Here is a 15,087-nt window from a genome sequence, read left to right on the forward strand (position 1 = left end):
TTGGGGTTTCCTTCAGAGGAAGGTTGCCCATGGGGTTGTAGGGGGGGTGTCTTTCAGGGATATGCTTTTCATATTTAGGTTGAGGTCATCCCCCCCCCCCCCAGAATTGCTTCCCCTTCGGAGGAGAGGAACTTGTTTAATGTGTTTTGGATGAACTCTAGCTTTTTCAAGTTTGGGGCATATATGGAGCCAGTTGTCAGTTTAGTTTTGCCATCTAGTGTCCTTTTAGCAAAAATGAGTCTGCCTCTTTTGTCTTTGAGGACTGTTGCGGCTTTGAAGTTCAGGACTCTACTGAGTATTAGGGCTACTCCACAGGACTTCGCTGAGCCAGATGACTGAAGCAGGGATCGCTCAGGAGTTTGGGAGGGTTGTGTATTTATTGTAGGAAGGCGATGTGTGGTTTCATGGTGTTTACATACAAGGTGATGCATTTTCTTTTGATGGGGTTTCCCAACCCCCTCACATTTAATGCAATTGCTTTTAAGCTAGCCATCTTGCTTATCTACTATATAGGGTGATTCCATGCCAGCCCGTTCGGGTTGCCCTGTGTCTCTCACCTTGTATTGTCTATCAAACCAGTGAAATTGCGCTGACCTAGAGGTTAAAATTAGATTTGGGTTAAAGAGTGGGGGGTGGGTTGCAGAAATTATCCCCTATGTAGTCATATAGGTGTTTATTGTGGCTAGATGATGCCGCATTCTGGATTAGTTGTAGTTTCCGGGTCAGCTTCAAAGATAGCCCCACCCAGAGCGCATTGCAGTAGTCCAAGCGGAAGATAACCAGAGCATGCACCACTCTGGCGAGGCAGTCCATGGGCAGGTAGGGTCTCAGCCTGCGTACCAGGTGGAGCTGGTAAACAGCTGCCCTGGATACAGAATTGACCTGTGCCTCCATGGACAGCTGAGAGTCCAAAATGACTCCCAGGCTGCGCACCTGGTCCTTCAGGGGCACAGTTACCCCATTCAGGACCAGGGAGTCCTCCACACCTGCCCGCCTCCTGTCCCCCAGAAACAGTACTTCTGTCTTGACAGGATTCAACCTCAATCTGTTGGCCGCCATCCATCCTCCAACCATCTTTGTGATGCCTATGTTGGATATTTTGGGGAAATTAATCCTGCGTCCAGTCAGGCTTCCCCAGCGCAGCTCTGCTTGGGGCTTGAGGCCGACCTGAGCAGGAAGAGCAGAGTCACAGCGGTCCTGCCGTCTGTGTGAGATAGAGGGATAAATCAAGTCCAGAAACAGTTCGTTCTTATCTCTAGAAGCGTTTATTTACAAGCCATAAATCAGTCACATTCCATTGGAGCTTTCCGGCATCTTTCCCGTGCTCCAAAAGCACACACGCAGCCTCTGAGCTGAGCTGCGTCTCAGTCTCAGTCAGAAGTGAAAGCAACTCTGAACAACAACACAAAGACAGACAAAGCCTGTGACGTCCGGCCCTGCGTCAGGCCCCTCCCAGATACAGGACACCACGGAGTTTTAACCCTGTCAGTTCCAAACTCCACATAGGGTCCATAAGCAATGTTGCTAATGTCATTAACATCACTGGTAAGTTGGGGTAGGGATGAGGGTGTTGATATCCTCTGGCAGCCCCAATGTGCTGCTTGTTTGTCAGATTTTAGCCTGTCTGTGGATTGTTTTATTGAGGTTAGGGTGAAGCAGGACCACCTGGAGGAATTCTACCCTTATGCTTTTCATACAATCAGTTAGCCATATAACCATATATCCTTATAATGATTTTTATATAATCCATGTTTGAATCATGACGGCTTCTGCAAAAGCTTATAGCAAATTGCTTAGATCGGAAGAATCCGAAATGAACTCTGCCCCAGTTGGCTTCCCTTGTTCTTCTCAGTGTCTCGCTAACATAAGGGGGAAGCAATAAATCTGCTGTGCTGGCACTTTCCCCCCTGTCCAGACAGGGTCCCGAGTAGCTCAAACAGGAAGATGCTAACCGCAGAATGTCCCGGTATAGCAGATGGCCGCGTAGGAGCGTAAGGGCCGAAGTTCCTTCTTCTTCCTTCTTACCATAAATCAGGGGAAAGGTTAAATGCATGTTCAGACTGAAAAAGCAGACGTTGGGAGGGAACTCTTTACATGATCAGGGGGCAAGGCTAGAATGTGCTCATTGGTTTTCTTTTTGCTGCTGTGTGCGATTGTATTGATTATGTCATGTATGTACTCAGGTATAAAGCCTCAGGGCGCTGGAGCCCGGGGCCCAGTCTTTGGGAAAGGATTCCACTGGGTCTCTTATTGTTCAGCAATAAATATCACTTTCTTTTTCTCCACTGCTGCGTTAATAATTCCTGGGGGAATTATTTTACTTAGTAAGGCGTGGGGAGGGGTGCTGAGAGTGAGTTGTAGATTGTTGGGTAATGGGGAGTGTCTTTTTATGTACCTGGACTGGTGTTGGGTGGGGATCTCTGTGGAGGTGTGAGGCTGGGGGGAATATTGATCGTGTTAGCTGTATTGATGGCTTGGGGGAGAGGAAAAGGAGGAGGGGGTCACCAGTCCATCGGGTTGAGGTGATTTCTGGTTGCTTCATTCTGCCTTCTGCCACATTGGCCTCCGCTCCCCGTTTGGTGTCCTCCGCAAATGGGATGAGCACCCCCTCAGTTCCTTCATCCAAGTCGTTCATAAAGACGATGAAGAACAACAGGCCCAGGACAGAACCTTGCAGCACCCCTCTTGTCACTTTCCCCCAGGATGACGAGGAACCATGGAGGAGGACTGTTTGGGTTCGGTCAGTCAAATCCACCTAAGAGTTTCCTCATTCAGACCACATTTTAGAAGCTTAAAGGCAAAAATATTATGGGGGACTTCATCAAAAGCCTTACTGAAATCAAGATGCACTATTTCCACAGCTGTTCCCTGATCAACAAAGTTTGTAACTCCATCCAAAAAAAGGGGAAGAGAGATTTCTCTGGCTTTTCTTGTTTTTGAGAAAGCCATGCTTTTATCCTGTATGTTTCTGTTGTGAAATCTTCAGATGAAAGGCACATAAATATTAAAAATGATAAAAAATAAAGATATTGACAGGCTGAAACATGTGCAAAGGAAGGTGATTTATGTATTTATTTAATTTGTCTACCACCCGACCCAGGGGTGACAACTTGAATAAATATTGGTGGGGGACAGGTAAGGCCTGCTTTGCACAATCAAACACATGACGCATGCAGGCCATTGGAATAGCAATGCCTATCAACTGGGGGAGTGGCCCCCTCAAATATATCATTGGGGGGCAAAACCCCCTCAGCCTCTAAGTGTAGACTCCTGTTCCCACATGTCTCAGGACGGTTACAACACAAAAACACAAAATACACATGATAACTCAACTCCCCACCACATTTTAAAAGGGCCTTAGATGTCAATCAGCCAAAGGCCTGGTTAAAAAGGTGCATATTAACAAGGCTCCTAAAGCTATAGATTGAAGGGTTTCTCCCCTGTATGACGTTTCTGATGCTTAGTGACAGCAGAGCTGTGACTGAAGCTCTTTCCACATTCAAAGCACTGATAGGGTTTCTCCCCTGTATGAATTCTCTGATGGGAACTGAGATTGGAGCTCTGACTGAAGCTCTTTCCACATTCCCCACACTAATAGGGTTTCTCCCCTGTATGAATTCTCTGATGGGAAGTGAGACTGGAGCTTGTAATGAATTTCTTTCCACATTCCCCACACTGATAGGGTTTCTCCCCTGTATGAATTCTCTGATGGGAAGTGAGACTGAAGCTTGTAATGAATTTCTTTCCACATTCCCCACACTGATAGGGTTTCTCCCCTGTATGAAGTTTCTGATGCTTAGTGACATCAGAGCTGTGACTGAAGCTCTTTTCACATTCCCCACACTGATAGGGTTTCTCTCCTGTATGAATTCCCTGATGGGAAGTGAGACTGGAGCTTGTAATGAATTTCTTTCCACATTCCCCACACTGATAGGGTTTCTCCCCTGTATGAATTCTCTGATGGGAAGTGAGACTGGAGCTTGTAATGAATTTCTTTCCACATTCCACACAATGATAGGGTTTCTCCCCTGTATGAATTCTCTGATGGGAAGTGAGATCCGAGCTCTGCCTGAAGCTCTTTCTACATTCCCCACACTGATAGGGTTTCTCTCCTGTATGATTTCTCTGATGGGAAGTGAGTTCCGAGCTCTTGCTGAAGCTCTTTCCACATTCCCCACACTGATAGGGTTTCTCTCCTGTATGAATTCTCTGATGGGAAGTGAGACTGGAGCTTGTAATGAATTTCTTTCCACATTCCCCACAATGATAGGGTTTCTCCCCTGTATGAATTCTTTGATGGGAATTCAGACTTTGGCCGTGACTGAAGCTCTTTCCACATTCCATGCACCGATAGGGTTTTTCCCCTGTATGAATTCTTTGATGGGAAGTGAGAGAGGAGCTCTGATTGAAGCTCTTTCCACATTCCCCACACTGATAGGGTTTCTCCCCTGTATGAATTCTTTGATGGGAAGAGAGATCATGGCTGTGACTGTAGCTCTTTCCACATTCCAAACACTGATAGGGTTTCTCCCCTGTATGAATTCTCTGATGCTTAGTGACATCAGAACTCTGACTGAAGCTCTTTCCACATTCCACACACTGATAGGGTTTCTCCCCTGTATGAACTCTCTGATGGTTAGTGAGATGGGAGCTCTGACTGAAGCTCTTTCCACATTCCTCACACTGATAGGGTTTCTCACCTGTATGAATTCTCTGATGGTAAGTGAGATGGGAGCTCTCCCTGAAGCTCTTCCCACATTCCACACACTGATAGGGTTTGTCTCCTGTATGAATTCTCTGATGCTTAGTGAGATTGGAGCTCTGAGTGCGGCTGTCTCCACACTCCAAATTTTTCCATGGCTTCTCCTCTCTGGGGATTTTCTCTTGTTCAGCCTTGTTCTCGATCTGCAATTCATCACAATCTGCAACGGAGACAAAAAGGGATTAGATCCTCAGGAACAAATGAAGAAGAACTGAAGGGAGTTGGGTGCTTGTTCATTACCTTTGTTGTTTGTCATTAACCAACATATTTATTATTAGATTCTGATGGGTTGTTGAATGTTGCTTTCTTTGATATACTGTAGTGGTAAAATTGTGAAAGCCTTTTAGAAAAAAGTGCATTTCAGATGTTTGATGGCTCATAACACCACTTCTTTTGGAGGACAGTGGATGCTCGGGTTGCAAACATGATCCGTGTGGGAGACATGTTCACAACCCGCAGCGTTCGCAACCTGCAGCGTTGCATCTGCGCATGTGTGGGTCGTAATTTGGTGGTTCTGCGCATGTGCAAGCACTGAAACCTGGAAGTAAGCCATTCCGGTACTTCCAGGTTCAGCTCAGTGCACAACCTGAAAACACACAACCTAAAGTGACTGTAACCCGAGGTATGACTGCAATACCATAATATTATATAGCAATGGAAAGATAATTTAATCAAGAATGTAGTGTGTCACAGTAAATGGGGTTGCTTGTGTGTAAATCTCCAGCCGTTCCAAACTGCTTAGGGGTGGTTGTGTCTTTCCCTGACTGAGCAGCCTTGCCGCTGCTGCTCAGTCACTAGCAGAATCCGTGAGTGGGCGTCTCCTAAATTTCCTCCAGCATAAGAATTCCTTAACGGACAACCTTCGCCTCGCCTCTCTGCGCGGAAGCCTTCTGCGCAGAGTGGGCGTGCCGAGTGGTGGTCCTCCACCCTCCTCACTGACTTCACTGGAAGAGTCTCGGAGCCTCACCTCCGAGATGCTCTCTGCCTCTCCCTTCTTCCCGGTGTCACCTGGACTTCCTTCCCCAGATGACGTTCTCTCTCTTCCCTTACTCGTTCCCTCTCCTGCAGAATCTGGGAGCCTCGCCTCTCCCCTCTGCTCTGATATCAGTTCCCTGACATCCACCTCCCTCCCAGGGCCCTCCACCCCCCCATCCTTTCCTCCGATGGTGAGGCAGGAAACCCCCGGAAGGAACTCTCCTCTCTGTCCGATGTTTCAAACACCCCTCTCCATTTGCTGCTGTCTCTTCTCTCTCCCCAATCTCCCCAGTCGGATTCTTCTCCGGACAAATCCCATTCCTCCTCTTCGGAGGCGGAAAAACCCGCAAACTCTTCCTCTTCATCGGTGGTGCCAAATTGCTCCCCCTAGAACCTCTCTGGTGGTTTGGGCTTTCTCGGATACCTGCTATGAAACTCCTCCTGCAGATACTCATCCCTAATCTCTTCTGCTGGGACCCATGCGTTTTCCTCTTCTGGCTCCCCCTCCCACGCCACCAAATATTCCACTCGCCCCCCTTTCCACCTGGAATCGAGAATTTCAGCTGCATGGCCACTGAGTTCCCTTTCCTCCATCTGTGGATGCAAGGGTGTTTCACTTTGCTGACCCAGAAATTCCCTCCCTTCCCTGAACGGTGGTGTAAAGCCTCCATCTCTTCCACAAATTTTTCAGCTGCGGGAACACTCCAACTTCCCTCCCCTTCCCCTGGGAAAGCCCTGGGGTGACACCCGTAATTCGCCATAAACGGACTCATCCCTGTGGACACATGTTCTGCGTTATTGTATGCAAACTCAGCCAGTGCTAATTTGTCCACCCAATCATTCTCCCTCTCGTTGACGTAGCAGCGTAGATATTGTTGAAGAATGCTGTTAGCTCTCTCTGCTTGTCCGTTGGTTTCGGGATGTCTGGCCGTTGAGAAACTAACCTTGACGTCCAGCAGACTCATAAGCTTCCTCCAGAATCTGGACGTAAATTGCCGGCCTCTGTCGGATAAAATCCTCAAGGGGGTGCCATGCAACCTGAAAACATGCTCTACAAACAGCTTTGCTGTTTCTTCTGCAGTCACCGCATGCGAGCACGCAATGAAATGGCACATTTTGGTCATCAAGTCAACTACCACCATTACTGCCGTTTTCCCCCTCGCTTTGGGTAAATCTGTCATAAAATCAATTGATACCACCTCCCATGGCCTCTCTGGTGTCGGTAAGGGCTCCAGTAACCCCGCAGGTGCTGTCCTCTCCCCCTTCGCTCTCTGGCAGCACTGGCACCCGCATACATACTCCTTCACATCTTCCCTCACCCGTGGCCACCAAAACTGCCTGGTGACCAGTAACATTGTCTTATGTTGGCCAAAATGTCCCGTTGTGGGGTTGTCATGCAGTTGTTTGAGTATTCTGCTCCTCAAATTCCCCTCAGGTATGTACAAAGCACCCTTATAGTACAATGCCCCGTCCTTTACTTCAAACCCCCCCCCCCGAGTTTCCCCAGTAATACCAATTTCCCTGATCTTGGTTTGTGCATACTGATCATCCCTTGTCAACCCGGCCAGCTCTTGCCTCCCTACGAACACTCCCCCACACACCCATTTGTCCTCGGGTATGACATAACGCGCTTCTGGCCCTCCCTCCCCTTCCTCGTATTCGGGCTTGCGGAAGAGGGCGTCTGCTCTGACATTTTCCTTCCCAGGCACGTACCTAATCTCAAAATTAAACTTGGAAAACTCCTGTGCCCACCGCACCTGTCGTTGGTTCAGCACTCTCGCCGTTCTCCAATATTCCAGGTTCTTGTGGTCAGTACACACCTGGACTTTGTGCTGTGCGCCTATGAGAAAATGTCTCCATCGTCGAAAGGCCTCGTGAATTGCCAGCAGTTCCCGATCGTACACCGTATAGTTTTGCTCTGACTTGTTCAGCTTCCTGGAAAAGAAGGCACACGGCTTCCACTCCCCATTTCCCTGCTGGAGCAATATGCCTCCTACAGCTCTGTCTGACGCGTACGTCTCTAGCCTCATCGGCTTCCGCACATCCACATGTAGGAGCTGCTCTTCCGACGCGAAATCCCTCTTAAGCTTCTCAAAGGAACGCTGGGCCTCTTCCGTCCATTCGAACTTCTTCTTGCTGCTGAGACAATCCGTTATGGGTGCCGTTAGATGGGCGAAGTTCTTGATGAACTTCCTGTAGAAATTTGCAAACCCCAAGAACCTCTGCACGTCCTTCCTGTTCTTGGGAGGCTTCCATTCTAGCACGGCCTGCACCTTGCCTGGGTCCATTGCCAGACCTTTGTCTGACAACCTGTAGCCCAGGAACTCCACCTCTCAGGCATGGAATTGGCATTTCTCCAGTTTGACCCACAGCTGATGCTCCTGCAGCCTTTTCAGCACTTCCCTGACATCTTTCACATGCTGCTCCTCGTTCTCTGAGTAGATAAGCACGTCGTCCAGGAAGGCCACACAATTCTTGTACAGCAGGGACCCCAGCACGTGGTGCATGAATGCTTGAAATGTGCTGGATCCCGATTGTAATCCGAAGGGCATAACGAGATACTCAAAGGCTCCCAGAGGGGTGAACATCGTGGTTTTCCATTCATCACCCTCCCTCATCCTTATCAAATTGTACGCCCCTCGAAGGTCCAACTTGGTAAAAACCTTCCCTTTCCTTACCCTGGCCAAAATGTCATCAATCCTGGGCATTGGGAAGGTCACCGGTTCCGATACCCGGTTGACGGACCTGTAATCTACGACTAAGCGTGGTTCTTTGGAGTCTCTCTTGTCCACAAAGAACACTGGACTGCCCCCCACCGCCCTTGATTCACGTATAAAGCCCCTCTTGTCAATGAACTTCCGCAACTCCTGCATCTCCCTGTCTGACATGGCGTACAGCTTACCCACTGGTAACTGGGCCCCTGGGAGTAGGTTGATCTGACAGTCAAAGGGCCGGTGAGGGGGTAGTCTATCCGCCTCTCTCTCGCTGAAGACTTCTTCCAGGTCTGCATACTGAGGTGGTACTCTCCCCTTTTCTCCCACCGCCATCCCTGCCACCCTGGCTACTGCCATCCTCATGGTTTCCCCTTCTTGGCAGTGCTCTACGCAGTGAGCTGACCCAAAGGTGACTGTCCGCTGGTGCCACCCTACTACTGGGTCGTGCAGTGCCAGCCAACTCATTCCCAGTAAGATAGGTGGTCCTGCTAAGGTGGCTACGTGAAAGGCAATTGTCTCAGTGTATCTGGAAACTGTCATTTTCATGGGCGGGGTCTGGTGGGTCACTTCCCCTCCCAAAAGTTCTCTCCCATCAATAGTGGTTACTTGCAGTGGATGTTCTAGGGGCACCACCTGTAGCTGGTGTTCTAGCACAAAATCCTTGCTAAAGAAGTTGCAAGAGCTGCCTGAATCCAGCAGCGCCTTCACTTTGATGGGGTGTCCATTTGGGAGTTCTAGCACCACCTCTATGGCGATGGCTGCTCGGGGAGGGTCTGGTTTGGGCACTTCTACTGGTTGCTCGCCTGGCTGCTGTGCCCTCCTTCCTGCAGCCAAGCACTGCCGTTTCCCGGCACCTCCTTCTTTTCCTCCTCACTCCCCACTGCCCCCACCATTCCTTGCCACGCCTTCTTCTGAGGGCATGCACTGGCAAAATGTCCCGGCTGCTGGCATAGGAAACACCTCTTACTGGTTTTCCCCTCCTTCTTACGCACCTTGCTGGAGTTTGAAAACCCGCGCGCACTCGCTCCTCCAATCTCCATTGGCTCCTCGGGTGGCACAGTAGACGCTGGCATGTCTGGAATGTGGTTGTCATGCCAACGCTCTGCTCTCCCTTCCCGCCTTTCCACCGCGCGCGTCTCTTGTCGGACTCCTACAGTGAGCGCCAACTTGGTCAGCTGGTCCATCGATTCCGGGCGGGGCGAGTGGGAAAGTTCGTCTCTCACCCAAGAGGATAAGACCTCCTCAAACAACATTTGTACTGGTTGAGAACTCAGATCCCACCCAAGTTTATGGATCAGCATAGCAAATCTCGACCAGTACTCTCTCACTGACTGGTTTCCTTGCTTGCACCCCATCAGCTCTTTGCGAGTCACACTCTGTTCAACATCGCTCGAGAACATGTGATCCATCGCGCTAAAAAACTTTCTCAAGTCCTTCAGAGCCGCGTTCTCCGCCACCATTAAGGGTCGGACCCAATCTCTGGCCCTCCCCTGCAGGTGCCCCACCACGAAAGCGACTCTTCCCCCATCGTCGGCAAAGTCATCGTGCTGCAGATCCAGCGCATACTGCACTTCTGTCTTAAAAGCGTTATAATCCCTGGGGTTGCCCCCAAACGTCTGCACAAGTCCCGGTACCTTTCTTGCGATGGGGGTAATCTTCCCCTGGACGTCAAGTGTCCTCCTTTCATCCAGCCGCGCCGCTAGTAGAGCCAGTTGCTGCTCCAAGTCTCGGTTTCTCTCCTCCAGACTCTGTCCGCCTTTGGCCCCCTCTCCTGCGCCGGCTCCTCCGGTTTGACTCATGACTGTACCCCGGTCCTCTTGCACACAAGCAACGTAAAGGACTCACGGATTGCTGTCATGGGAAATGGGGTTGCTTGTGTGTAAATCTCCAGCCGTTCCAAACTGCTTAGGGGTAGTTGTGTCTTTCCCTGACTGAGCAGCCCTTTGCGCTGCTGCTCAGTCGCTAGCAGAATCCGTGAGTGGGCGTCTCCTAAATTTCCTCCAGCATAAGAGTTCCTTAACGGACAACCTTCGCCTCGCCTCTCTGCGCGGAAGCCTTCTGCGCAGAGTGGGCGTGCCGAGTGGTGGTCCTCCACCCTCCTCACTGACTTCACTGGAAAAGTCTCGGAGCCTCACCTCCGAGATGCTCTCTGCCTCTCCCTTCTCCCTAGTGTCACCTAGACTTCCTTCCCCAGAAGACGTTCTCTCTCTTCCCTTACTCGTTCCCTCTCCTGCAGAATCTGGGAGCCTCGCCTCTCCCCTCTACTCTGATGTCAGTTCCCTGACATAGTGCAACAAATTTGTTCAATTATCTGTATTCTATCAAATGTTATAGACATATAACCAGAAAAGGGAAGCACAACTTGCTTAGGTTGACTTTTGTCAGGGTATTATGTGATTGCTATCAATTTGGTTGGTAGTTACCCAGAAAGAGATGTAAAATCGTACTACAGTGGTGCCTCGCAAGACGAAATTAATTCGTTCTGCAAGTCTCTTCGTCTTGCGAGTTTTTCGTCTTGCGATGCACGGTTTTCCATAGGAATGCATTGAAAATCAATTAATGTGTTCCTAGGGAAACCGCCTTCAGACCAGGTCCAGGGACAGTCTGTCCCCGGACCTCTTCTGAAGGCTGGGGGCGGACACAAGGGCTTTTCTTCCCACCCCCAGCATTTTTAAAAACCCCGGGAAAGCGGAGGACTTCTCCGCTGTCCGGGCAATCTTAAAATGCTGGCGGGCGGCATTTTAAAATCGCCCCGGGACAGCGGAGGACTTCTCCGCAGTCCGGGGCGATTTAAAAGCCCCTGGGAAGGCAGGCAGGGGGGACAAAGACTTTTGCCCCCTGCCAGCCTTCAGAAGAGGTCCTGGACCTCCTCTGAAGGCGGGCGGGGGGCGAAAGTCTTTGCTCCCCGCCTGCCTTCAAAAGCCCTCTGGGACAGGCAGGCAAGGGGGAGCAAAGACTTTCGCCCCCCGCCCGCCTTCAGAAGGTCTTCCCTCCCCACCGCCCGGCTTCGGAGCACCGTTCCGAAGCCGGGCGGCGGGTGGAGGTGTTCCCTCCCCACCGCCCGGCTTCGGAGGAGCCTTCCGAAGCCCGGCGGCGGCGGGAGGTGTCCCCGCCCCGCCGCCAGGCTTCGGAGGAGGTCCGAGGACAGTGGGGAAGACGCGCTGCGCTTCCCCGCTGTCCCTGAGATTTCCCTATGGGCTGTCGTCTTGCGAAGCAAGCCCATAGGGAAATTCGTTTTGCGAAGCGCCTCCAAAACGGAAAACCCTTTCGTCTAGCGGGTTTTCCGTCTTGCGAGGCGTTCGTCTTGCGGGGTACCACTGTATTAAGTGAACAAGGCTACAGGTATGAAGAAAATAGAAGAAAGATTGGGGAAACCTTAACCAAAGCTGGTCTATATTTTTGAAGAGGTATAAGAGACTCAGTCACTCCAAAATCAGACTGGTAAAGGCAGGAAAAGGTGCACAACAGCAAGTGATGATCGAAGAATGGAGAGACTGGGCCTGCATGACAGAAGAAAACCATTACATTCTTCATTAAATTATCTTTCCATTGATATATAGTTATATGCTATTACTCCCCAAAAAGTGGTGTCATGAGGTATCCAAGCTCTGAAATACACTTTCTCCAAAAGGTTTCCACTATTTTGGCCACTAGTGTAAGTTGTTCATTTTAAAGTTAATGTACTTCTTATATGGGGACAGATTGTTATGATTAATGTTTCTGGTTTATGTAAGTGTTGGAAGCCGCCCAGAGCAGCTGGGGCAACCCAGCCAGATGGGCAGAGTACAAATAAAAATTACTATTACTATTATTATTATTAATAATATTATTATTATTATCATCATCATCATCATCATCACTGCTACTACTACCTGAGATTCAATAAGCCTGGCTCTTCTCTGGGATGGATTTTGTTTGGCCCAGTCATGGCATCCCCTCCATCTCCCATGTCAGTCGTCTCTCTGGTCAACCCAAGACTGACAGCAGCAAAAACAAAAACAGAAAACTTGACAGAAGCTACTTTTCTTTCCACAAAACTCTGAAGCTAAATTAAAAAAATTCCTTCCAGTAGCACCTTAGAGACCAACTGAGTTTGTTATTAGTATGAGCTTTCGTGTGCATGCACACTTCTTCAGATACCAACACTGAAGCTGACATTTAAGATGCCTGGGAAGTTCAGACCAGCCGAATTGTGGTATAAAAAGGCAGAACTGGAGGAAGATGGTTCACAGAAAAAACTGGAATTTGCTGTTCAAGGTTTATTGTGGGAGTGTTAGGTTCCCAGGTGTTGTATTGGGCGCTGTTGAGCTATGTGGAAATGTATGAGGTTTGTTACATAGAGGTATTTTTTTAATTTCCAGGCAGATAGGACGATCCCACAGGGAGCCTTACCAAGAGAGGCCACTATCCCACGATTCTCCTCCATGACGTCCTTATGCAGAGCTCTCTGGTCAGGATCCAGCAATGCCCATTCCTCATCCGTGAAACAAACAGCGACATCTTCAAAGCACACTGGACCCTAAAAGAAAAGGGAAATGTCATAGAATCATAGAATCATAGAGTTGGAAGAGACCACAAGGGCCATCGAGTCCAACCCCCTGCCAAGCAGGAAACACCATCAGAGCACTCCTGACATATGGTTGTCAAGCCTCTGCTTAAAGACCTCCAAAGTAGGAGACTCCACCACACTCCTTGGCAGCAAATTCCACTGTCGAACAGCTCTTACTGTCAGGAAGTTCTTCCTAATGTTTAGGTGGAATCTTCTTTCTTGTAGTTTGGATCCATTGCTCCGTATCCGCTTCTCTGGAGCGGCAGAAAACAACCTTTCTCCCTCCTCTATGTGACATCCTTTTATATATTTGAACATGGCTATCATATCACCCCTTAACCTCCTCTTCTCCAGGCTAAACATGCCCAGCTCCCTTAGCCGTTCCTCATAAGGCATCGTTTCCAGGCCTTTGACCATTTTGGTTGCCCTCCTCTGGACACGTTCCAGTTTGTCAGTGTCCTTCTTGAACTGTGGTGCCCAGAACTGGACACAGTACTCCAGGTGAGGTCTGACCAGAGCAGAATACAGTGGCACTATTACTTCCCTTGATCTAGATGCTATACTCCTATTGATGCAGCCCAGAATTGCATTGGCTTTTTTAGCTGCCGCGTCACACTGTTGGCTCCTGTCAAGTTTGTGGTCAACCAAGACTCCTAGATCCTTTTCACATGTACTGCTCTCAAGCCAGGTGTCCCCCATCTTGTATTTGTGCCTCTCATTTTTTTTTGCCCAAGTGCAATACTTTACATTTCTCCCTGTTAAAATTCATCTTGTTTGTTTTGGCCCAGTTCTCTAATCTGTCAAGGTCGTTTTGAAGTGTGATCCTGTCCTCTGGGGTGTTAGCCACCCCTCCCAGTTTGGTGTCATCTGCAAATTTGATCAGGATGCCCTTGAGTCCATCATCCAAGTCGTTGATAAAGATGTTGAATAAGACCGGGCCCAAGGCAGAACCCTGTGGCACCCCACTAGTCACTCTTCTCCAGGATGAAGAGGAACCATTGATGAGCACCCTTTGGGTTCGGTCAGTCAGCCAGTTACAAATCCACTGAGTGGTAGCATAGTCAAGACCACATTTTACCAGCTTCTTTACAAGAATATCATGGGGCACCTTGTCAAATGCCTTGCTGAAATCAAGGTGGGCTACATCCACTGCGTTCCCTTCATCTACCAGGCTTGTAATTCTGTCAAAAAACGAGATCAGGTTAGTCTGACATGACTTATTTTTGAGAAATCCATGCTGACTATTGGTGATCACAGCATTCCTTTCTAGGTGCTCACAGACTGTTTGCTTAATGATCTGCTCCAGAATCTTCCCTGGTATTGATGTCAGACTGACTGGGCGGTAATTATTTGGGTCCTCTCTTTCCCCCTTTTTGAAAATAGGGACAACATTTGCCCTCCTCCAGTCTGCCGGGACTTCGCCTGTTCTCCAGGAATTCTCAAAGATGACTGCCAGTGGTTCTGAGATCACATCTGCCAGTTCTTTTAATACTCTTGGATGCAGTTCATCTGGCCCTGGAGACTCGAATACATCTAAACTAGCCAAGTATTCTTGTACTATCTCCTTAGTTATTCTGGGCTGTGTTTGCTTTGCTGAATCATTTGCTCCAAATTCTTCAGGTCGGGCATTGTTTTCTTTATCGGAGAAGACTGAGGAAAAGAAGGCATTGAGGAGTTCAGCCCTTTCTGTGTCCCCTGTTTGCATTTCACCATCTTCTCCTCTGAGTGACCCCACTGTTTCTTTGTTCTTCCTTTTGCTAGGAACATACCCATACAAGCCTTTTTTGTTGCTTTTAACCTCTCTAGCAAGCCTGACTTCATTCTGTGCTTTTGCTTTTCTGACTTTGTGTCTATACGTGCTGGCTATTTGTTTGAATTCCTCTTTGGTGGTTTCCACCCTTTTCCATTTTTTGTACACATCCTTTTTTAATCTTAATTCAGTTAAAAGTTCTTTAGATAGCCACCCAGGCTTCTTTAGGCACCTTCCATGTTTCCGTCTCCTTGGTATTGCCTGACGTTGTGCTTTTACTATCTCCCTCTTAACAAACTCCCAGCCATCATGAACTCCCTTTCCTTTTAGTATTACT

At 48.9% G+C, this 15,087-nt stretch overlaps 1 protein-coding gene across 3 annotated transcripts; it reads right to left on the reverse strand.

Annotated features, from left to right (window-relative positions):
- Positions 1-1,720: 1,720 nt before the first annotated feature.
- On the reverse strand, positions 1,721-13,133 carry LOC310705221 (uncharacterized protein). 3 transcript variants are annotated; one of them, XR_014525195.1, is made up of 3 exons: positions 7,558-10,103; positions 2,180-4,922; positions 1,721-2,017 (listed from the first exon to the last, which is right to left on the reverse strand). XR_014525195.1 is itself a non-coding variant. In XM_083499786.1 (2 exons), the coding sequence occupies exons 1-2, from the start codon at positions 12,875-12,877 to the stop codon at positions 3,592-3,594; spliced, it is 1,365 nt and encodes a 454-aa protein (XP_083355912.1). In that variant the 5' UTR covers positions 12,878-13,133; the 3' UTR covers positions 1,721-3,591. The 3 variants fall into 3 exon arrangements, 2 of the variants coding, with proteins under 2 accessions (XP_083355912.1, XP_083355911.1); XM_083499786.1 differs by lacking the exon at positions 7,558-10,103 and adding an exon at positions 12,844-13,133 and having other exon boundaries at positions 1,721-4,922; XM_083499785.1 differs by having other exon boundaries at positions 1,721-4,922.
- Between the last annotated feature and the right edge of the window lie 1,954 nt (positions 13,134-15,087).

This window comes from Podarcis liolepis, assembly GCF_965112155.1.
Source record: "Podarcis liolepis genome assembly, chromosome: 4".
NCBI lineage: Eukaryota > Metazoa > Chordata > Lepidosauria > Squamata > Lacertidae > Podarcis > Podarcis liolepis.

Excerpts from the sequence above, each read along its gene's own strand:
- LOC310705221 (XM_083499785.1), bottom strand. The coding sequence starts at position 7,597 with ATGGAGACATTTTCTCATAGGCGCACAGCACAAAGTCCAG. Across the intron at positions 4,923-7,557 it reads GCGCACAGCACAAAGTCCAG|ATTGTGATGAATTGCAGATC; the intron begins GTGTGTACTGAC and ends TCTCCGTTGCAG.